General features: G+C 35.3%; 1 protein-coding gene across 1 annotated transcript in view; it reads left to right on the forward strand.

Annotated features, from left to right (window-relative positions):
* COL24A1 (collagen type XXIV alpha 1 chain) overlaps nucleotides 1–23,136 on the forward strand; it is a 366,899-nt gene that overhangs the window by 67,589 nt on the left and 276,174 nt on the right. The window contains exons 8-11 of the mRNA XM_057310505.1: nucleotides 8,223–8,267; nucleotides 13,181–13,234; nucleotides 14,876–14,920; nucleotides 22,145–22,198. Of these exons, the coding sequence (XP_057166488.1) occupies nucleotides 8,223–8,267; nucleotides 13,181–13,234; nucleotides 14,876–14,920; nucleotides 22,145–22,198 (198 nt within the window). The remainder of the gene's footprint in view (nucleotides 1–8,222; nucleotides 8,268–13,180; nucleotides 13,235–14,875; nucleotides 14,921–22,144; nucleotides 22,199–23,136) is intronic.

A 23,136-nucleotide genomic window follows, 5' to 3' on the forward strand; every position in this document is an offset into this window, starting at 1 on the left:
ATAAGCCAGATGGGAGCAGTTAAGCACATCTTAGCACACAGGCATGTAACTCACAGCAATTGTGATATATGATGCACACATTTTAATACAGATTTTTATGCATAGTGCATGGCAGTATTTTTCTGAATATCAAAAATACTAACTAGTATGTTTTTAGCAATAATTACAAATAATTGTGAATTCTTATTCTGTTTTAATGGGATTATTTCAATTATTTAAAAAAATTTCCATTACATATGAGGTACACAGTAAATATCTCTACAAAGTTGGAAAGGAAAAAAGCAGTGAAAGTATCAAGGGGAATGCACTGGGATTTATTAGTCACTCAAAAACTACACAGCTTTTCATAATCTATTTAAAACGAGGACAGTACTAAGGAGCTAAAATACTGAATGTCCATGAGAACAACAATAAAAAATCAGGACTGGCATAAAATCTGTGCCTGAAGAGAGAAATAAGGAGAGTTCTACTGTTTCTATAGAGTTATCTCTATAGATTATTTTCTCACTTGCCCACTATCCTGGTAAAAATCTGCAAAGCTACATTTTACTTTGGGTTGGTTTCCAGTCCAAGTGTAGTACTGAAAGTCTGATACAAATGCTGCTGCATTGGGGCTATTCTGGCCCCACTGTGGCCATCTCCTCTGCAATCCCCCATTCCCACTAATGGTAGGGGACACAGAGAGCCAGCCGGTGCAGTACTGAGCTCCCCCACAGGCAAGCCAGTGATTGCCGGCTTGGTGTAGTTTGCGGGACTTTGAAAACTTCCCTGTGTCCAAAGGTATTTCCTTCTGTCTGGCTTTTGTGATTGACATTTTAACATTAAGGATCAGTTTATTTGGCTGAAAGTATTTCAGCTTCCAGAAATTAAAAAAAAAAAAAAATTCTGTCTTCAGAAAAAGCTACAATCTGTCATGTAGCACCATTTTGAAAATTAGTTTATCATACTCTTTTTCTCCATGAGAACTAGTTGAGAAGGACTGTTACTAGGTTTGATGGGACCAGAGTACAAACTGAGTGCTGATTAAAAGAAGTTAATGGGTGAGTACTGCAAAGAGTTTGGGGCAAATGTTGGCACAAGTCTGTTGTGTGCATGAGGGAAGTATGTTCCAAGAAGGCAAGGCAGGTAGAATAGAGAGGTTTGTGTGGTATTCAAACTATAATTTGAGTCCCCTCAAGTTCTCCATTTACCTGGGATCCTCCTTCTATTTATTTGTTTTTTAAAAAATTTAAACTTCTTATTCTTAGGACTTAAGGAAACGTATTGCCTTCTCCCAAGAAGTGCTTACATTCTCATAGTTATTGATTTTCATCTCATTTTGATTTCTTGCTTAGGGTTTCTTTTTTTATGGTCATCTTATCATTGTTTCTTAATTTTGCCATAGTTTCCTGTGGTTATTTTGGCCAAAACATGGTTAGAGGCCTTTGTCTGTATTCCTCAAGGCATTGTTGCTATGAGTCCTGTAGTGTGTGACAGGTTTCATTAGAAAGTTGGAATTACCTAATCTGTAAACTAATGCGTTACATTACAGAGAAATGCAATTTAATATTGATTTCAGACAACAGTGAAGTAGCAAGGGCTAAAGGGAAATATTATGAGTGACTTAGGAGTCCTTATGTGCAAGGACTATATTTTATTCACTGTGGTATCTCAGCCTGGTATCTGGCACATATTCTTAGTGAGTGAGTAAAGATTGCTGCTCTTAAGTTTAATTGACTGTGCCCTTTCACCCAATCCTACTGGTCATTTTCTTCCTTAGTGTCTGCTTTTCAAATCAGTGCCCCTTCTCTCCTGTCTTATTTTCCCTGGGTCCTCTTTTCGGGACTTCATCCCATTTTAGGTAGGCTGAGTAGAACTAGTTAACCTGTTTACTAACCTCTCGGTGATGTTGCCTTTCACATGATTATATATAAGGTTAGCCCACCTTTGCCGCAGCTTCTTGAAACTAGACAGAAACAAAAGATCCAGGGAAATTGCCTCAAAAAAAAAGAGCAGTTTCCTTCTGGAGATAAAATCTGTCACTAACTCTGGAATGCTACAGTTGTTTTAGTCATATCTTTTTGCCTTGCGATTCATTCAGGAAACCAGTGTTATATAAATAAGGTATAGTTCCTGTCTTCAAGAAGTTTACCGTCTAAAAAAGAAAGCACACTAAAGTAAATTACGAAAGTGAATTATGCTGTGGCAAGGGTAAAAATGAAGATATGGGAAGGGTATAGGACATAGTTGAGGGTTACCTGAACTTCCAGGGGCAGGAGGTGGGACAGTGTTTAGGTAACAGGGAAGGAGGCAACATCTGAAGTACATCTTGAGAATGAGCAGAGTTATCCTGATGATACTGTAGTTAGTAGCCATCTGTATGCTGTTTAACTCATGAGTGTTGGTGTAAAGACAGGCTCACAGGCAAGAAGTGGTTCCTCATGCCTGCATTACGAAGTGTGAGGCAGGAGGTGTTGGGAGATAAGGCTGAAGGGTATTCAGGGGCCAGCTTGTAGAGGAGCTTGTATCATGTATCACTGGTATTGTCCATTTATCAGGTAATAGAGAGCTACTGGAGGGTTTTAAGAAAGGGAGTGCCAGAGGCAAATCGTCTACTCTCCAGTCTCTTTGGTATTTTGCGGGGTTCTAGAGAGGAATGCTTCTACCTTTCTGAAACCTAAAGTCTAATGAAGGAGGCCCAAGATAGAATGGTAGGGTGACAATACAGAAGCTGTCTTATACCACAGGGGATGCTTTCTCACATAGTGGAAAAATCCTTATCTGAGTAAATATAAGTCTTTTCTATCTAGGGGAAAAAAAATATATATATATATATATATATATATATATATATATATATATATATATATATATATATTCCTCACTTTGCATGGTTCCCATTACATAGATTTCAGTTACCATGTTTAGTTAAATAACACCAGTCTCCCAGCAATGTGTTTCAAATTTTACTTACCACAATTGTTAACTGTGATGAATTGCATAAAATACAAACTTTGCTACTGTCTCTTCAGTCTACAAAACAAAATAAATTTCAAAAACTACATAAATAACTGATACGTATCAAGACCAGCGACCAGTCACATCATTTCATTCAGGCTATTGGTGATTGTTCACTGCACATCTGTTACTCAGTTCATGCACAGACAGCAGAGTGTATAGTGTGTTCCTTCCTTGTGTCTCAGTGATAAAGCTATGCGCTATTTTACACAAATGGATAATCAAAAGTTGTAATTGACCAGCAAACATGAGAGTACAGCAAAATAAAGGAATGGTGACAACAGAGGACTTAAAATTGAATTGAATATAAATGCAATTATAGATGTAATAGCTGATCCTGGGACATGGCTGCCATTTGAGAGACTCTAGATGTTGCAGCCAGAGGAACATAGTGAAGGTTAACTTTTTGACATAAATAAGAAAAGGGTTGTGATGAATATGACGGAGATGTCCCAGAGGAGGTAACACCAGGTAAAAGCTTCACAGTAGAAGAACTTTTGGAACTATTTCATGACATTGAAAGTACAAAGGATAAAATGTTCAAAGTTGATCCAGACTTGGGAAAGAATATGACAATATGCCAAAGCATAGAAAATATGCTTGCTCAGTATGGTGATTTATACAAGAAGGCCAGCACTATTCAAACTACTCTTGATAAATTTTTTCAAAGAAATGACACTTTGTCAATGTTTTTAATGTTTTAAATTACATTGTACTCTAAATATGAGTTTAACATTTTTTCATTTCCCTACACAATTGTAACTGGCAGAATTTTTAACATTTTGACAAAAAAATGTAAAAGTCACAGAACATTTGTAGTTTTTCCCATTATAATATTGCTTTGCATGGTTTCAGCTTGGATGATCAGTTTTATGGTCTTGTGGCACCATGCCAAGTGAGGATGGCCTGTATATCAATGGTACCACTATCTTCCTTATGGATAAACATTTTATTTATGTATCCAAAATCTTAATTACTTGGGTCAAGTTCAGGTATATAACTTGAAATTTGTTTCTTTCCCATCTCTTAATATTTCTGATTTTGATTCTACTGTATCTACTGAATTTATTATTTAATCTGTTTTAAAACAGAGTTTGTTAATTTTCCTATTGGCATTCCTTAAGGAATATGTTCACATGAGTTTTTTTCAGTGTATTGATCCGAGAAAAATTGTATGTTGTTATTTACTGGACTTTTTTGTTATTATTCCTATGTAAGTATAGAAAACAGTGATTCAAATCATATTTTCAAAAGACTATCCTATAAACTAATTTTTAAAAATAAAATGCTAGGTCCCTAGACTGTAGCTATGCCAAAATTTAAATGTAGGCATTGTTCCCAGGAACTTATTCCCTTTACTTTTAAAAACTTTATAGACTAGTGTTTAAGTAGAAAATAAATAAGGAGTATAGTCACAGATATGGGAAATAAATGGAGGCCTTTCTACAATAGTGGTGCTAACTCCAGTATATTATAGAGATGTAATAATATCACATTAAAACGTAGCAAAGACATTCTTTGTCCTACTTATTTACCTTTCATTTTAAGATTAAAGGAATTGAGATGTCATATTAGATATTTAGAATTAGAATCTATTTTTGGGGTGCCTGGGTGGCTCAGTCGGTTGTGTCCAACTCTTGATTTGGGCTCAGGTCATGATCTCAGGGTCGTGAGATGGAGCTCTGCATCAGGCTCCTTGCTCAGCAGGGAGTCTGCTTGAGATTCACTCCTAAACACACACCCTCTCTGTCTTTTTCTCTCTCTAATAAATAAATGTTAAAAAAGAAATTAGAATCTATTTTCTACTCAAGTAACTCAAATCCATTCAAGTCTTTACATCAGTTCATTCATTTATCCAAGTCTCATCATTGATTAATTAATGGGCACTTCCTGTGAGCGAGGCACTCTTCTAAGCACTGAGGATACCACACTGAATAAAATAAAGAACTTCAGTTTAAACTCTGTAAGGAACTTATATGCCATCTCTTACTCTACGACTAAAATCTTATTTATAATTATCTTTCACTATACTATAAAAGTCTCCAACCTGACCCATTCTCTTCCATTCTACACATCTCAGTCTCTATTGTGTATCATATGCCTGAATCTGTTTTTTCTTCGATATATACAGCAATCTTACTTAAATTCTTCCTATGCCTCTAAGCCCAAATTGACTCTTAAATATGCTTTTGGTTTTCATTCAATGAAAGCTAAATTAAAAAAAAAAGAAAGAAAGTAGTGATTTTCTTATAGAACCAAGTAACCACAGAATGCTAACAATAAAAGGTAATTCAGCCCCTCCCCCCTGCTAAGTACCTGAATTTTTCTTTCTTTCCTTCCTAAAAAGTAGTTTAACCTAATTAAAAAAAGGATTTGACTGACCTGACTTGTTTTATTTAGGCAAAACTCTTTATTCCAAGTAACTTCATTGGCTACTGGCCAGACTTCATATTGGTCTCCGTTAGATCAAGTGTCGTGTCCTGTGGCTGACGTGGAGTAGGACTGAGTTCATAAAGAAAAGATCATGACTGTTGCTGCCCCCTTATTAGACTCTCTGGATGTGGAACGATCCCTTCAAAGGAAATTGTAGATGCAGACGATACCATGTTTAACATGTCTAGTTCACCATTATAAAGTGTTTCAGATGAAGTAAATTAAAGAAATCGTACTGCCACTGCATTCTGCTTCATCATGGCCTGGGGGAGGGAAGAAACTGGTTGGAAAAACATACGGTAGCCAAAGAAAGGGAAGCATGTGGTTAGACTCAAGTATTCGCAGAAATAAACATCAATAAGTAAATAAATAAAATATACTTTAATAAAAAAAAAAAAAGGAAAAGGAAACAGGCTTAGACAGAGGTTTCTCTACCTGTGCGCCTGTTACCCAGGCTCCTTGTTGCTCATTTTCCAGACACTTCTCGGGAGCTTCTTAGCTCCCACCGTCCTAGAGCTGCTGTCCCATCCTAGGGAGCCCCCACCACTGCCTTAATGCTGAAGACATTTCTTATGTTCTATTATAAGAAGTGAAGAAACTTAGGATAATATTTTTACTTGGGGAATCTCACCTAACACTTGGACAACTGAGAACAGTATGTCTCATCTTTTGTAATTAGGCTGATATTTAGCTATCTTAGAAAAAGTATAAACTCAGAGCAAAATTGAGTTACAACATTGGGTCTATTAGATGCTGTTGGTAAATGAGTAATATTAATAACACCATGTTTATGAAATATGTAATTCCTTCGGTTGCTTTGTCTTGGTGATCTATAATTAACGTTTGTGTACATTGATGAGAATCAGTCTGTATTTGACAACTACATGCGTAGAGATTAAGTAGAGGGCAGGATACCCAGTTCTTGATAAATCTGTCAAACTGATAGGATTCCACCTTGCTACCTGTATCACTTTGGTCAAATCATTTAATTCTCAGAACTCTTTTCTTGTCTGTGAAAATGGGGGAAATGCCTGCTTTGTGGTATTGCCATCGAATTAACGGAGGTATTTGGTAGTGGCTGGTACAACATCTGGCACATAGTAGCTCAATGAAGTTCCTTACTTTCTTTTCCCCCTCTTTTTTCCCTCCTTTCTCATGACCACTTCTCTGTTCTCTTTCTAATAGTCTAAACACAAAAGGACCAAGCTCCCACAGAACAGTCCTTTTCCTCTGCCCTCTTGTTTTTTCCTTTTGTTACTTCATTGTGACTAATACACTTACAATAATATAGAGATAACACAAAAATCTGTCTCCAAGCTTTTCTTAACTTTCCGGTCTTTTCTCTGGTTCCCAAGAGACCTGTTTACTTTAGCATTTTGTTGTTGCTTTCAGTTTAACATCTCAGAAGCTGCTTAAATCACTTCCTTACTTTTCAAATAGGCACCTTTTCTAATTTCCTCATTGTCTAGCCAAAGCATTACTTCCTTCTCTAATTCATTAATACAAATTGATTAATCCTGAATGACTCTTTAATGCCATTATTCTATATCCTGAAATTCTAAAAACTTATCTTCAGTTTGCAGTACATTAATTTGAAGTTTTTGATATTTGTAAGCTCAAAATTATTTCAGTTTTTGAGTTAGAATTTGTTTAAAATCCTACGAGGTTCTCTCCTTTTTTTAGATTTATTTATTTGAGAAAGAGAGAGAGAGAGAGAGAGAGAGTGAGTGCACATACATACACACACACACATGCTTGAGGGAGAGGGGAGGAGGGAGAAAAGCAGACTCCCCGCTGAATGCAGAGCCCATCTCAGGACCCTGAAATCATGACCTGAGCCAAAACCAAGAGTCAGATCCTTAACCGACTAAGCCACACAGGCGCCCAGAAGTCTTATGAGGTTCCTAAGAAAAGGAACTTTTTCTTGTTTTTTTGTATATGTCAAAACCTAATAAACAGTAGGTTGATTTACTGATTGTTGATTAGAGCTATACAAATAAACTCTAAAGTGTTCCTTTATTTCTTTCTTCCTTCCTGTTCTTTGTTTGGCTTCCTTCATTTTGCTCACAGATCTTTCTAGAAGAAAAAGGATATTATCTATTTTATATCTTTGGGTGTTAGTAATGGAGATTAAAAATTTGATTTTGGTTCTATTATATGGAAAAAGAATTTTTCGACACTAATTTTTAGCTCTATAAAACCCTTTTTTTCATAGGACCCATGAGCAGCCTTTTTGATTTTTCTTAGGTCATTCATGGAATGTGATGACAATGATTTGGATTAGAGAAACTGCCAGATTATGGTCCAGTTTTTCAGTAATTACAAATAGATTATGTCTGAGGGCATTTTGCTTCAGCATTAGTAAACTAAAACCAACTTGATAGAGCCCGCTTTTGGGCTTTGTGCTGGGCATGGAGACTGCTTAGGATTCTCTCTCTCCCTCTCCCTCCAACTCTCCCCACTTCTAAATAAATCAATCAATAAATAATAAACTAAAATCAACTTTTAAAAAGCTTGAGTAAAATTTAACAGATCCACTTCTGGATACCAGCTTTATATAAAAGATGCTGTTTTTTATTCTCTATTCAATACTATGCTACCATTTTTGTTGATAGTAACAAATAATTCAAATATTCATATTAAAAAGATGAATAAGAAATAAATTTTAAGAATTAAATATGCATTGGATGAGGAAACCAAAAGTTGGGATAAAAAAACAAATTAGAACTTTGCCCAGTTTTTGGTTTGTATGAGCTTACTGTTCATAGCATGTCTTCACCTTAACCTTACAGGGACTCAAAGGCTATCCAGGGCTCCCAGGACTCCGAGGTGAACCAGTAAGTACTTCATTTATAAAACTTGTATCTTCTCCAGTAAAAAAGATACACAGTAGTGAACTCTATTGAGGGATTATTTTCCCCAACTTATTAAGATTTTCTTCTCAATGATTTTTACTCTATTTAATGCAGGACAGACTTTTTCAATTGATCATGTTACAGGTTGGTTTGTTTGGTTTTTTTTTCCCCGAATCCCTGACTGACTTTAACTGTCTGTCTAACATGTTCCAGAACAGCAGTTCTTAAACTTTTGAGGTTCATAAGCCCCTTTGAGAATATTATAAATGATATGAACACTTTCCCCAGAAAACACACTTATTCATGCACATGCATGCACACATGTACACATACACACATTTGATTTATTTTCATTGTTTTGTTTTTATTTTTTCTTCACACATTTGATTTTTTTTTTTTTTAGATTTTATTTTTTTATTTGAGAGAGAGAGAGGGTGAGCAAGAGTTTGCTCGCACTTTTGCGCGCACACACACACAAATGGGGGGTGGGGTAGAGGGAGAAGCATGCTCCCTGCTGAGCAGGAAGCCCAATGTAGGGCTCGATCCCAGGACCCTGGGATCATGACCTGAGCTGAAGGCAGACGCTTAACCAGGCAGATACTTAACTGACTGAGCCACCCAGGTACCCCACACATTTGATTTTTTATACAGTTTCGGGAGTTTGCCTATTTACAAAAGCCAATTCACAGCTGTTAGTTTCCTGACCTTTGCATAAGGGAATGTAAATAAATTTTAATAAAAATCCAAATTAGAAGAGCACATGTGTTATTGCCCATTATACACATACGCACATAGTTAAAAGTCAGAATAGTTTGAGAGCTATTTAGTTTTTAATGATGCTATTCCTTCTCTCTCCCACCAGAAAATAATATATTATATGTCATAGGAAAAAAATAAAGCCACATTTCTTGTTTTCAATACAGTGTGTACTAGGTCAGTATAAATAAAGCAGTGAAAAGGGTAAGAGATTAGAAACTTTCTAGGGTGATGGATACCATTACTGGAGATTCAGCAAAGAGCCTCAGGAAACCCTAAAGAGAGCTCCAGAAAGAAATGTGATAGAATGTCCCTGAGGGAAAGATATAAATGAAATAAAGCTAATTTTCTCTTTCATTCATGTTAAGTGGGACAGTACACTCTGTTCAGTCCCTGAGGCACAATTTTTCAAGATTACTAATTACTAGATATGGCAAGTAAAGTAATATATGTATCTGTAACAAGTGCAATCTTGGTTTCTTGAAGATCAAACAAGTGCTGAAAAGCGTTTATGGGGAAAAAGTCAGAAGAGCAGGAAGGATTAGTTCCCTGGGGAGAAAAAAAATCTCTAGAAAACTGCTTTGATACAAATGTATGGGTTCTAATAAAGAAAACCTAATATTTCACAAGTAAATGAAAAATTGACCATGTTAATACTAACAAGTGTTCTCACAACTGCTCTATAACCTAGTTCTGAGTATACTTGTTACTGTTCTGAGAGTGGTATGCATTTTAGAAGAGTCTAAAATCAGTTTTAAAGGTTGGAAAATGTATTTTGGAGCAGTTATGGCTTTCCATTCTATTTATTTCCAGAAGAAAGGGAAAATTGGTGACAACTGTGAAATACAACTAAAATCATTTTGCATTTTAACTGTGAACACACTGTGGATATTAAGAGGAGCATAACTAATTTGCTAGGAGACATTTACTTCTGGAAAATTTGTAAATATCTATAAATTGGTCAACAAACACTTGGAAAATACTTTTATCATCTATGCAAGTTCTAGTAATAAGAGCTGTCATTTACTGAGTTCTTATTAATTGCTAAACTACCTACTATTAACTATAACTTCCAGTAGTATAATTATTGAATATTTCCATATGTTAACTAATTTAATGCACAGCAATGCTAAGAATTGTTGCCGTTTCTCCCACTTTTAAATATATTTCTACACATCGTTCTGTTTTCTCCACACAGTAATCCTGTGACCTAGATATTATTATTATACTTTACTCATACTACTTGGTAGCAGTGCTGGGATTCTCAACGAAGTCTGATTGTCTCAGAGTGTGTGCTTTTAATGCTTGGTGTTAGAAGTGGGATTGGAGCGGGTTTCCTATTCCTAATTTCTCCAGAGTCTAGAGATAAAACTTTGTGTCTAAATTGCTCCATTTAATCTATAGATTTAAGTGGGCCAATTTTTTTTTGTTTTTAACCATTTTTAAGTGCATAGTGGATTTTAAGTTGTAGTGTTTACTTTGAGTTTCTTTTGAGCTTCTGTGGTTGTCACAGTGATTTTAGGGTGCGGTTGGCTTAGACACGTTTATGCCATATAAGACTGCTGGAGGCCTACTTGTTTACTCCGTTTACCGCCATTCCAGGATGGCAGAATTTAGCCACCCAGCGGAATTCTTTTGTGTATTTCTCTTTGCAGCTGGAATGTGTTAGATCTCTACATGTTGCCTTAACACCCTCTATGAAATTCCATTCAAAATCAGATTCCCTTTATGTCTTAAAACAGATTGCTTTTTAATAGAGCTCAATTAATCTAATTTGGCTAGGAGAGGAATGAAAGTGATGGTGGTTGGCCTTAGCCAAACAGTGACCTACAGAATAAAAACAGCCCTTCTAATTAGTTTCACCCCTTTCTATTGGCATACCCAAATATAAGGTTTTGTGAATGTCTGGATATAGGCCTGTGTATTTTAGAATTGGATGAGGCGTAAGGAAGCAGTTGTAAATAGACAGGAGCAAATCTCATAATTAGAGGGTTTTCCCTAGAATACTATTGGAAGTTATGTACACTTCAGAACTACACTAGGGAAGCAGCCTTGGATGACGGTCGCTGGAATTAAACATGCTGACTCATATCCTGGCTTCCCACATACTAGCTAAGTGACTTTCCCCTGGTGACAGACACTATATGTCTCATTTTTTTAATCTGTAAAATAGGGATAATGACACCTACGTTATAGGGTTTAGGCAGATTAAATAAGATAATACATATAATATACTTGAAATAGTGCCTGGCATATGATAGGTGCTAAATGAATGTTATTATGGGAATATAATATATATTGTACATCATTTTAATAAGGTAATATTTAGTACAGAAATATGGTTTCTGGAATTCATAGGATACATCTCTCCATATGTAGATAAAAATTTTATTCTGTACTTCTCAGAAAGCCACTGTTTTATTTACATTCTGTTAAATTGTCCTTTGTCATATATATATATGGATGAATGTCTGTATATATATATATACATATATATGCATATGTATGTGTGTGTGCATGACATGACAACTTTTGTCAGATTGTCTGAGTTCATATCCAGGCTCTGCTACTTCCTCACTGTGGCATCTTGGGCAAGTTTCATAACTTCTCTGTATCTTACTTTCTTCAAATGTAGAATAGAGAAAATAGTATCTATCTCATAGATGTAAAGTTGATGTAACGTGCTTGGCATAGTGAGTGGCCCATAAAAAGGGCTCAGTAAATGGTAATTGGTGGAAGAAGGGGAGAGGAGGGAGAGAAATGAGAAGAGAACAAACCTGAGAGAAATTCTGAGAAAAGTGGAAATAAATATATATTAGGAGCCTACATGTCTAATAAAATGGGAGGGCAAAAATGTTCATCTATGATCCTCCATTTGCCCTTTCCTTCATCTATTCTTTCTATAGATTTTCCAAAATTTTAGGAGTTTTATAGTGTTTCTGTACTTAACGTGAAGGTAACACTCTTCTGTGTGCTTCAGAGCAGAAGGGCAAAGGGCTAGTGTCTTTTATCTCTCTTCCAAACAATAAGAAGGAAATGAATTTTACATAATAAATAAGTAATCCATGAAATTTACCATTGCCATCACTATCTGAGATTAAGTAAAAGCAGTTCAACATACATTCTTTTGGCATTTCCTGGTTCGAGAATTATTTAATAGACCTAGACTCTGGATTAACTAATGAATGAATGAATAATTTATCAATGAAAGAAAGTAAAGACAAAGTGGAGGTATTTCTTCTCACTTGACTCCCCCCCAGTTCTGTAGCAAGTTTCCTTTCTTATGCCTTTGAGTCTCCATGTATCAGCCTTTCTTCAGCAAACCTTGTTTTAAAATTAAAAATACAAAGTTGTCTATTTAAAATGAGTTTACCATCCAAAGTTAGTTTGAATTTTAAGATAGATCTATGTCATGATAAAGGTACTTACCACTCAATATCCATTTCTTAATCAGACCTGGTGTAAGAATGAGTTTACTTTAGGAAGGAAGAAGAGGTTGGTTCTGAGGTTCACTGCCCCTTTTATTCTTCTGGGGCTCATGCTTAGACAGTCAAGGAAAGTTGCAAGATGATTGAGATAAGAAGGAATTCAGTATAAAAAGATACTGGTTATTAAGAAATGTACCAACTCTTTTTTTTTTTTTAAGATTTTATTTATTCATTCAACAGAGAGACAGACAGCCAGCGAGAGAGGAAACACAAGCAGGGGGAGTGGGAGAGAAAGAAGCAGGCTCATAGCAGAGCAGGGAGCCCGATGTAGGGCTCGATCCCAGGACCCCAGGATCATGCCCTGAGCCGAAGGCAGACCCTTAATGATTGAGCCACCCAACTCTTTTTCTACCATAAGTGTCTTCTTTCCGTAGTGCTGGATTTTTCCATCCTAGATTTATCATTATTTATAGTCAGTGTCTCATTTAGGGCCCCTAATCCAACAATTTCATTATTTTTTAAAAATAATTTTGGCTCATTTTTATTTCATATAGGTGATTTCAGACAGATAAACAATATGCAGGATGCTTAGTACTTTTATGGAGAAAAAAATTCTTTATTAACTTGGGTATTATGATTGTGCCAAATTTGTTTCCTTGGGCTTTGTTTGGTTTTGTTGTATTGTTCTATTTATTTTATTTTTTATTTCAGGGAATTCCAGGATTCACTGGTAATATTGGTTCACGTGGTTACCCTGGCAGGCAGGTGAGGTAACTATATTTACACTTCTCCTTTTATGTTCCTTTTCATTAATGCATTATATGTTCTGATTTTCAGAGTTAATGTTCGAATAATATTTGGTTTATTTCTATTAAATAATGAATTACTCATGGCAAAATAATTTCAAAATTAAAACTAAAAATGCTTAAGAAATGTTACTATAGAAAGTTTTGTTTAAGATGGTAGTGGGGGGGCGCCTGGGTGGCACAGCGGTTAAGCGTCTGCCTTCGGCTCAGGGCGTGATCCCGGTGTTACGGGATCGAGCCCCACATCAGGCTCCTCCACTATGAGCCTGCTTCTTCCTCTCCCACTCCCCCTGCTTGTGTTCCCTCTCTCGCTGGCTGTCTCTATCTCTGTCAAATAAATAAATAAAATCTTAAAAAAAAAAAATTTAAAATGGTAGTGGGGTTTTTAAACATGTGTGATGTGATACAGTGGAAATTTCAAAATTAAAATACCCAAGGGTCTAATAAGATTTTAAAAACAATCCTGCTACTGATTTTACAATACTGCCACTCACTATAATGAAGTAATGGTAAGAGTTAAGACTGTATAACAAGCATCATTTTTTAATAGCAGAGTTATAAAAACTTGAGACACAGTTAGGCAGTGCTGTGTATACCACTACTGAATACTTTTATCTGAAATGAATTCAAGTCTTTTTATACAGTTTTGAAAATTCATTTTAAACATTTCATGTTTATTTTCCTCTCATTTATAACTTTATCTCTTTCATATAAACTAATAATAGAACAAATTTTCTTTCTGAGGTTTTCATGAATTAAAGACTTACTCTTCAAATTAATTATTCATTTAGCATACTAGAAAACCATAGTTATAATATCTTTTTTATTATGAGGGAAATTGGGGCGCCTGGGTGGCACAGCGGTTAAGCGTCTGCCTTCGGCTCAGGGAGTGATCCTGGCGTTCTGGGATCGAGCCCCACATCAGGCTCCTCCTCTGGGAGCCTGCTTCTTCCTCTTCCACTCCCCCTGCTTGTGTTCCCTCTCTTGCTGGCTGTCTCTCTCTCTCTGTCAAATAAATAATAAAATCTTAAAAAAAAACAAAAAACAAAAAAAACCAGAATGAGGGAAATGAAAATGCCAAAAAGTAACCTGTAGTTAACAAAATTTCATATTTTGGGCCTTTAAAAATACATGCAGAGTATACTATATTAGAGTCTTACCACCAAGTGATGATTTCTGTTATCTGAAACATACATAAATACTCAAGCATATGGACATTGATCTGAAGTTAAAAATGCCTTGATTTTTTTAAAATTATGGGAATATATTTTAGATAATTTAATTAGAAATGTTTTAAAAGAGCATGGTTTTCCAATGAGAAATAATTTAATTAGAATTTATTTTTTGTATGTTATAATGTGTATTAATTTACCTTATTTAAGTATCTAAAATATATTTTTGTATAAATTATATATATAGTGCCTCTTTTGGTTCTGAAATTCTAAAACTCCTTGAACATATATAGTCTTGATTAAGTATACCTAGTTCTGAATTTTATACTTGTAAAAATGATACCTCTTTATATGTCTATTTTATTTTATTTATCAACAATGCTTTCAAAATACTGTAGAAAGATAATGATGTCTTTTGTTCACACTAGGGTTTAGCTGGACCAGAAGGTAATCCAGGTCCTAAAGGTGTACGAGTAAGTAAGCATTCTCATCATTTTGTAAGCACGCTTGCATAAAAGTCGAATGAAGTATATAAAACAGCTGTCAGTTTCACCCTTCCGTAGGAACTTTGAATGTGATTCCAGGTTAGCCTGAGAAAAGACGTACATTTGTTTAATAGATACTTTCACTGTTAATGGCCACAGAAAACAGTCTTACAGTAGTAGGTTTTACCTCATTCTTTTCTATTACTTTCTGGCTCCTAGCATGTCTGCTATGTTAGAATGGACTCTATCAACATTTGTAGTATAATTTATATACGAACATATATAGACCTAAGAAATCATGATAAAAATTATGAATAGGCAAAAAATATTCATATTAATTTCAAGGCTGAGATAGTATGATACAAAAACTACCTGGAGTAAAAAAAAAACAACCCTGCAAAGAAGGAAATAAGCTTATCATATCAAGAATATACCATTGCACGTCAAACCACTAAAGAGTTTAGTCACTTTTGGGGCACCTGGGTGGCTCAGTTGGTTAAGTGTCTGCCCTCAGCTGGGGTCATGATCTCAGGGTCCTTAGGATTGAGTCCTATGTTGGGGCTCCCTGCTCAGCGGGGAGTCTGCTTCTCCCTCTCCCTCTGCTCCTCCCCTGCTTGTGCTCTGTCTCTCTCTTTCGCTCTCTCTCTCAAATAAATAAATGAAATCTTAAAAAAAAAAAAAAAGAATTTGGGGCGCTTGGGTGGCACAGCGGTTAAGCGCCTGCCTTCGGCTCAGGGCGTGATCCCGGCGTTATGGGATCGAGCCCCACATCAGGCTCCTCTGCTAGAAGCCTGCTTCTTCCTCTCCCACTCCCCCTGCTTGTGTTCCCTCTCTCGCTGGCTGTCTCTATCTCTGTCGAATAAATAAATAAAATCTTTAAAAAAAAAAAAAAGAATTTAGTCACTTTTAATTATTAAGGGAGTGAAAAAAAATTACTGTGAAAGCTTATGTAATATGCTACAAATTAAAATCAAAGCCAGTCTAGGAAAAATTAGAAAAAATAAACTGGAATTTTTTTTAAAATTCTCTATTTTTAATAGCAAGTTATTTTCTAGAATCTACATCTATGCCTTATATTATCTAAAATACCCTTTTGAGGGGTGCCTGGGTGGCTCAGTCAGTTAAGCATCCAACTCTTGATTTCGGCTGAGGTCATGAGATCAGGATGGTGAGATGGAGCCCCCTTTCAGTCTCCTTGCTGGGCGTGGAGCCTGCTTAAAATTCTCTCTCTTCTTTTCCCTCTACCCCCTTCCCCCCCCCCTTAAAAAATATAAATAAAAAATAAAATATCTTTTTCAAATAAAACAAAGTATTTAAACAGTGTGATGCTTTAAATTTTTAAAATTCCTAAATAATACTTTCATATGTATTTTTTCTTTTATTTTGCCATCAATCGTGTGAAGTAATATTACAGATGAGAAAATAGCAAGCTAAGGAATTTACACAAGTTGGCAAAGTCATAGCTGGCCAAAGAACCAAAGTCTTCTCACCTCTAGCTATGTATTCTTTCCTCTATCCTGTATTGTCTCTACCCTTGTAGTAAGTGAAAATATAATGGAGAAAAGTCATGTATTTTTTTTATTAGAAACTGTACCAAAAGCATGTATTGACTTGGATCTGGGAAGTAGAGAATAGTGGTCAAGAACCTGAACTTTGGAGTTAGACAAGCCTGCTTTTTTTTCCCTTCATTTTAAAAATCTTATTAGATAATGATAGTGAAACTTACCTTTAAGGTAGTTATGATAACTCCCTGAGCTTAACATTCTTAAACCATAGTGTCTAGCATATAGAATGCATTTTCTATGCAGACTGGATCATTTTATTGGAATTTGGGAGTCTTTTCTGTGCATGAACTCATAACTCCAAGACATGTTATTTGGTATCATGCAGTTTTCTCTTACTATATTTTCTCATCTTGCTTCAGTGATTCCCAGAACTTCTCTAAATTCTTCTTTATACCACTATATTATACATCCTTTTGCACTGTATTATACCTCCTTTTGTTGCTTTTTTCCTCACTTGTATGGAAACTATTGTCTAGGTTGTAACCCTTTTTAAGTTGTAATTTTAGGTTTTGACAGCCAGCTTCATAAAAGCATTTTTTTTAAATTAACAAATATAATTTATTTTCTGATTGATTTAATTGATTTGATTCTTTAATTTTCCTTTGGGAATACAGGAGGATTCAGGAAGCCCATTTCTTTAGGCTTGGCATTCATAGAGGGTGTCAAATGTAGACTTTTATGTTAACTTCAAATCTGCATTTGATTAAAAAGACAAAAGCACACTGACAGGTTTATAAGATGTTTTTCATTTAATTTGTGTCCTATTACTGCACTGTACCACATGCTATACACTGTAAATTAATATTTTTATAAATCATGTTGATAAATGATCTTTTAAAACATTATTTGATTCCATCTTTTGGTGTTATGATATTACTTTTATTTTTTTTTAAGATTTTATTTATTTGAGAGAGAGGGTGTGCAAGCACGAGCAGGGCAGGGAGGTGCAAAGAGAGAAGGAGAAGCAGACTCCCTGCCAAGTGCGGAGCTGGATGCTCCTCGATCCCAGGACCCCAGGATCATGAGCTGAGCCGTAGGCAGTCGCTTAACCAACGGAGCCACCCAGGCGCCCCAATATTACTTTTATGTTAAATGTATATTTTGTTACCCTCTTTTGGCATTTCTTTGTGTAATGATATGCTCGGTGCCTCAACGAGTAGAAGTGTGTAGGGCCTCTCCTGACTTTTTAGTGGCCCTGCTGGTGACACAGAATTGCCTCGAACTGGATATACAACCTTCAATCTAAAATGAAAAAGCATATATGTTATTATTTTTTTAATCTTCTTTGCTTCATTACACACTAAACTCCAGTTTAGGGATAGTGTCTTGAGAATGACCACAACCCCATGTGATTTCTTAGTGGGTGCCGCTGGCATTTTATTTCTGTTATCATCAGCATAATTACTAAGAAGCCTTTATGAAACACCTACTGTAATTACTCATTAAAATCTTTAATTGTAAAATGTTTTTGCACCCTTTTCAGGCTATGTTGAGTAGAGGTCTTTCTCCTGAGTTCTCAGTTGATTACTCAGTTCAGTGATAAGTGTACACCAGTTAGGGTGTCTATTCTTTTTATTTATAAGCAAAAATTCAGTTGTATGTATTAAAACAGAAGTCTTTTTAAACTTGAGGCTACCTGTAGCTGGTGATTCTGAAAATATGTATAGCATGTCATCATAATCCTAAATGTTCTGGTATCAGGAATGTTTTTGGATGCTTCATTTTATAAGAAACTTTTCACATCCTCCACATGCTTGGCTTTTAAGCAAACTAATTATAGATGCTTTACTTATTAAAGTTAAGGAGAAGGAAACTAATTTTGTCTTTTAAAAAAAATTTTGCTTGTTCATACGTACTGTAGAACATAGGGAATTTTAAAGGTGTTTTTCGTTGTCAAAGAAAAGTGCTGCTCTTACTATGGCAACACCCAACTAGCTTTCACTCTCAGAGATTAAGTCCCTCCCAAGGTTCTTATTCCAGGCAAAACAGAAATGATTCCTGAGATATTTACTTAAAAACATTGTAAAATCTACATAACATAAAAATTTCGACTTTATCCTTTTTTAAGAGTACAGTTTAGTGGTCTTAGTTTGGGCTGCTATGGTAGAAGTATGATATATAGACTGGGTGGTTTAAATGACAAACATTTGTATCCCACAGTTCTGAATTCTGAGAAGTTCAAGATCAAGGCACCAGCAGATCCAGTATCTGTGATGACCTACTTCATGGGCTGTAGACAGTTGCCTTCTCACTGTATCCTCACATAGCTGAGATAGCATTCACCTCTAATCCCATTCATGAGGGCTCTATCCTCATGAGCTAATTGCTTCCCAAAGGGCCTACCTTGGAGTACCATCACATTGGGGACTATGCTTCAACATATGCATTCAGTCCGTAGCAGGAGGCATGAAGTACATTCACATTGTTGAATTACCCCTGTCCACCTGCAGAACTTTTTCATCTTCCCAGACTGAAACACCGTACCCTTTAAATAGTAACTCCTCATTCTTGCTTCCCCCCAACTTCAGGCAACCATTCTACTTTCTGTCTCTATGTTTTGACTACTCTAGGTATTTTATTTAAGTGGGACCATACAATATCTATCCTTTATGATTGGCTTATTTCTCTTAGCATGACTGTCTTCAGGATTTATCCATGTTGTAGCATGTGTCAGAATTTCTTTCCCTTTTAAGTCTGAATAATATTCCATTACATGTATATACCATATTTTGTTTATCCATTCATCTGTTAAACATTTGGGTTGCTTCTACCTTTTGGCTATTGTGAAGAATGCCATTCTGCTTCTACAAATGACATTTACTTTTTAAAAAAATCTGAATTCTTTCTTAATGTATATTATTATGGAAGCATTCACTCTGAAGTCACCCATTCTCTGACTAAAGTAGCCGTTATAGGATTTAGTTAAAATGGCCTCCTGGATCTCTCCTTCAAATTCTCTTATACTTGGGCTCTTCTCTGTATCCGTAAAGTGATTCTCCTTTTCCCACCTCCATTTCAACCTCTCTCTGGTTTAGTGATAATTTTTTGTTTTCTTCTCAGAGCTCTAGTTTACCTATAAGGCCTCCAACATACCCGTTCCATAAATCTTGTCTCTCTTTGAGTCTCACATCTCCAGTTCCTGTCAAGATAATTCCATTTGAATGCCTCAACACCATAAACTCAAAATGATGAAGAGGACTTATCCTCTTTCTACCAAATAGCATTCCTATTTGTTTTCTATATTTCTACCAGCAGTTACCATTTGCTTATCAGTCTAAGTGTAAACCTTAGAGTCCTCTTTGCTTCAGTCTTTAGAGACAGTTACAAAGACCTGTTGACCCACTGTAAACCTAGTGAATTTATTATAGACTGCAAATTCGATTGTATCAAAACTATGCCTAAATATTTTTTTAATGGCTCTCAGTATAAATTCCAAACTTTCCATCATTACGTAAAAACCTTTTCTTGATGTGGCCACTGTGACCCTTTCTAACCCCACCGCTTGCCTATCATGCGCATAGAGCTATTTGCAGTTCTGTATAAATGCCATGTCATGTCATTCCTATTGATTGAATGAGTGATAGTACATTGTTAGCCCTGCTCAAATGTTGCCTCCTCTGTAAAGCTTTCCTAAATCATCCCTCTGGGCAATGTTGGTCATTCTGTCTCTAAAGTTTCTGTTGTATTTTGTATTTATCACATCATATATCATATAATCATATTACAATTATCATATGATATTACAATTATTTATTTGTATGACCCTGTTTCCTAAAAAACTATGAACTTCTCGAGGGCACTGACTTTCATATTCATCTTTTAATTACAGTTCCTGGCACATAATGGGCACTTTTTTCCCCTCAATATGTAAAACTATTTGACCTAATGTTTATACATACGTATTTATTTAAAAAATAGATATTTATTGGGACACCTGGGTAGCTCAGTTGGCTAAGCATCTGACTCTTGATCCCAGCTCAGATCTTGATTTCAAGGTCATGAGTTCAAACTCCACTTTGGGCTCCACAGTAGGTGTGGAGCCTACTTAAAAAACAAAATAAACAAACAAAAACATTTATTGTGATGATGTGTAAGTCAGTTGAACCTTCTTGGAAGTGTTGCTTTGGCGGTTTGAATTGGGATATCCTGGACCAAGGCTGTTTTGGTAATTTTCTCTGGATCTGCTCACAGTTTTTCTTTTACACATGTGAATGGATTTTCTTTATTTTTCTTTATTTTTTATTTTAAATTCAGATAATTAATATAGTATATTATTAGTGTCGGGGGTAGAATTCGGTGATTCATCAGTCTTACGTAATGCCCAGTGCTCATTACATCACATGCCCTCCTAATGCCCATCACCCAGTTACTCTATTCCCCCACCCACATCCCCTCCAACAACCTTCAGTTTGTTTCCTATGATTAAGTCTCTTACGGTTTGTCTTCCTCTCTGATTTCATCTTGTTTTATTTTTCCCTCTCTTCCCTATGATCCTCTGTTTTGTTTCTTAAATTCCATATATGAGTGAGATCATATAATTGTCTTTCTCTGATTGATTTATTTCGCTTAGCATACTACCCTCCAGTTCCATCCGTGTCATTGCAAATGGCAAGATTTCTTTTTTTTTTAATGGTATTCCACATAATGGGCACTTAAATAATAGTTTTTGAATCAATGATCCAGGCTCATATTCCTTCAAATTTGGACCATTGAAAGAGCCTTCTAACAGGTTTTCCTACATTCATTGTTTCTTGTCTCAGATATATAATATATCCTATCAATAGATTAATGTTTTAGAAATACAGCCTAACCTTAGGGCACTACCACAATCCCCTAAAGGCAGTAGCTTCCAGTTGTCTAAAATATAAAGTCTAAAATTCTTAGCTTGAAATTTAAAGGTCTCCTTAATCTAGTCTCCAAACTATCATACGTTTTATCTTTTAAATTGTTGAAGAGATTATTATTTGCCACAGAGATATAACTAAGTATGTTAGGATAAAGTACATTGTATTGTTATTTATGTGTACCCCTTGTTGTCAGACCAGTTGGAATCTTCTTTAGGATACAATGGATCTTTGCTCTTCTCCAAAGCATCTTACAGGTATAATGTTATCCGTTTACCATTTGCAAACACTTCCTGAAGTTCTCTGTTTCCACTTCCTGTAATTGTTCTGCCTCTAGTTTCCTTTCTCCATCCTCTGCTTGTCAGGATTTTATCTACTCTGTATGCCTATCTCAAGTGCCAGTCTCTTTCGAAGATTTTTTTTTTTATTGCCTTTACCTCCTGCCACATTGGAATGAATTTCTTCTTCCTCTGTACTAAGTATCTTTTGAGATTTCCATTCTGCCTTACATTTTAGTTAATTATATATATTTTTCCCCACTATAAATTTTAACAAAGAAAAGGATTTGGTCTTGATTTTCATTGATCACTGTGTCTTAAGTTATGTTCCCTACTTTTTTGTTTTTAATGAAAATATTGATCTGTAACTTCTGGAAGGAAAGGGTTAAAGCAAGGGGAAGTTATTTATTCTGTTAAGCCTTGAAGTTTCATATTATTATGAAAAAATTTATGATCTCTATTTAGAGTTACTTGCAGGGTAAGTATTCAAATGAAATAATATAAAGATTATTTGCTTACTTTAAGGGTTTTATTGGCTCTCCTGGAGAAGTAGGGCAACTGGGACCTGAAGGAGAAAGAGTAAGTCCATTTCCTTAAAATATTATTTCTAAAGTGATATGCTTATGATAGTATGACAGAGGTTATAAACTCACATATCAGGCAGGTAATCTTATGGAGTGAAGCGAGCCAGCTTTAAGAAAAATCACATACCAGAAATATAATTAGATGCTCTGGAATTTTACTGAATTTTGTTTTAAGGAAGTAAAGATACAAATATATATGGTTAGCTATTTTAAATTCAATTTTTAAAAAACACAGATTGAAATATTAAAATATCTAATTATGAAAATTGCATTTTATAATTCGTTAATCTTTAAGCATAAACTCTTGACAGGTCTTATATTTTATAGTATAACGTACAGTAAATAATTCAGCCTCAGAAGATATATTTTTTGTTTAATTTAATAATGGAAGATAGCTGTTCACAAATGTAGGAATGAGACAGATAGCTACTGTGAGTAAAGGTACTTGTGAATAAAGATACAATCTTTGCAAAATGCTTGTTATCTTAAAACAGTTAATCAAGATTAGGTACAGAGTTCTGGCATTCCAACTTCATCATGTCTGGTTTTCAGTGTTGTATGCAATTCATTGGTTTCTATTTGTATTCCTTCATTTTACTGTCAGAATTCATTGAAAAAATAGAATTGAACAGTATTAGGTTTGAAAATAGAGTTACATTCAGAATTTAACATCCAACACTATTATTGCAGGTATGCTGAAGCCAGAGTTTTCATTTCTGGAAAGTGATTTTTGCAAGTGAAAGTAAACCAGATTATTCTTTGCTGGATGAATTTTTCAAGTATATAGTTTGAGTGAATTGTATCACATTTTTCTTGTAATCACTTGTGAATTTCCTGACAGAGAAGAAATATTCAGAGTTTAAATGTGCTGTAGTGACAATCAAAATGTCCAGTCTTCTTTGATGAGATGAAGTGAAGATTTTCCCTTGATGA

Source organism: Ursus arctos, unplaced genomic scaffold, assembly GCF_023065955.2.
Source record: "Ursus arctos isolate Adak ecotype North America unplaced genomic scaffold, UrsArc2.0 scaffold_12, whole genome shotgun sequence".
Lineage (NCBI taxonomy): Eukaryota > Metazoa > Chordata > Mammalia > Carnivora > Ursidae > Ursus > Ursus arctos.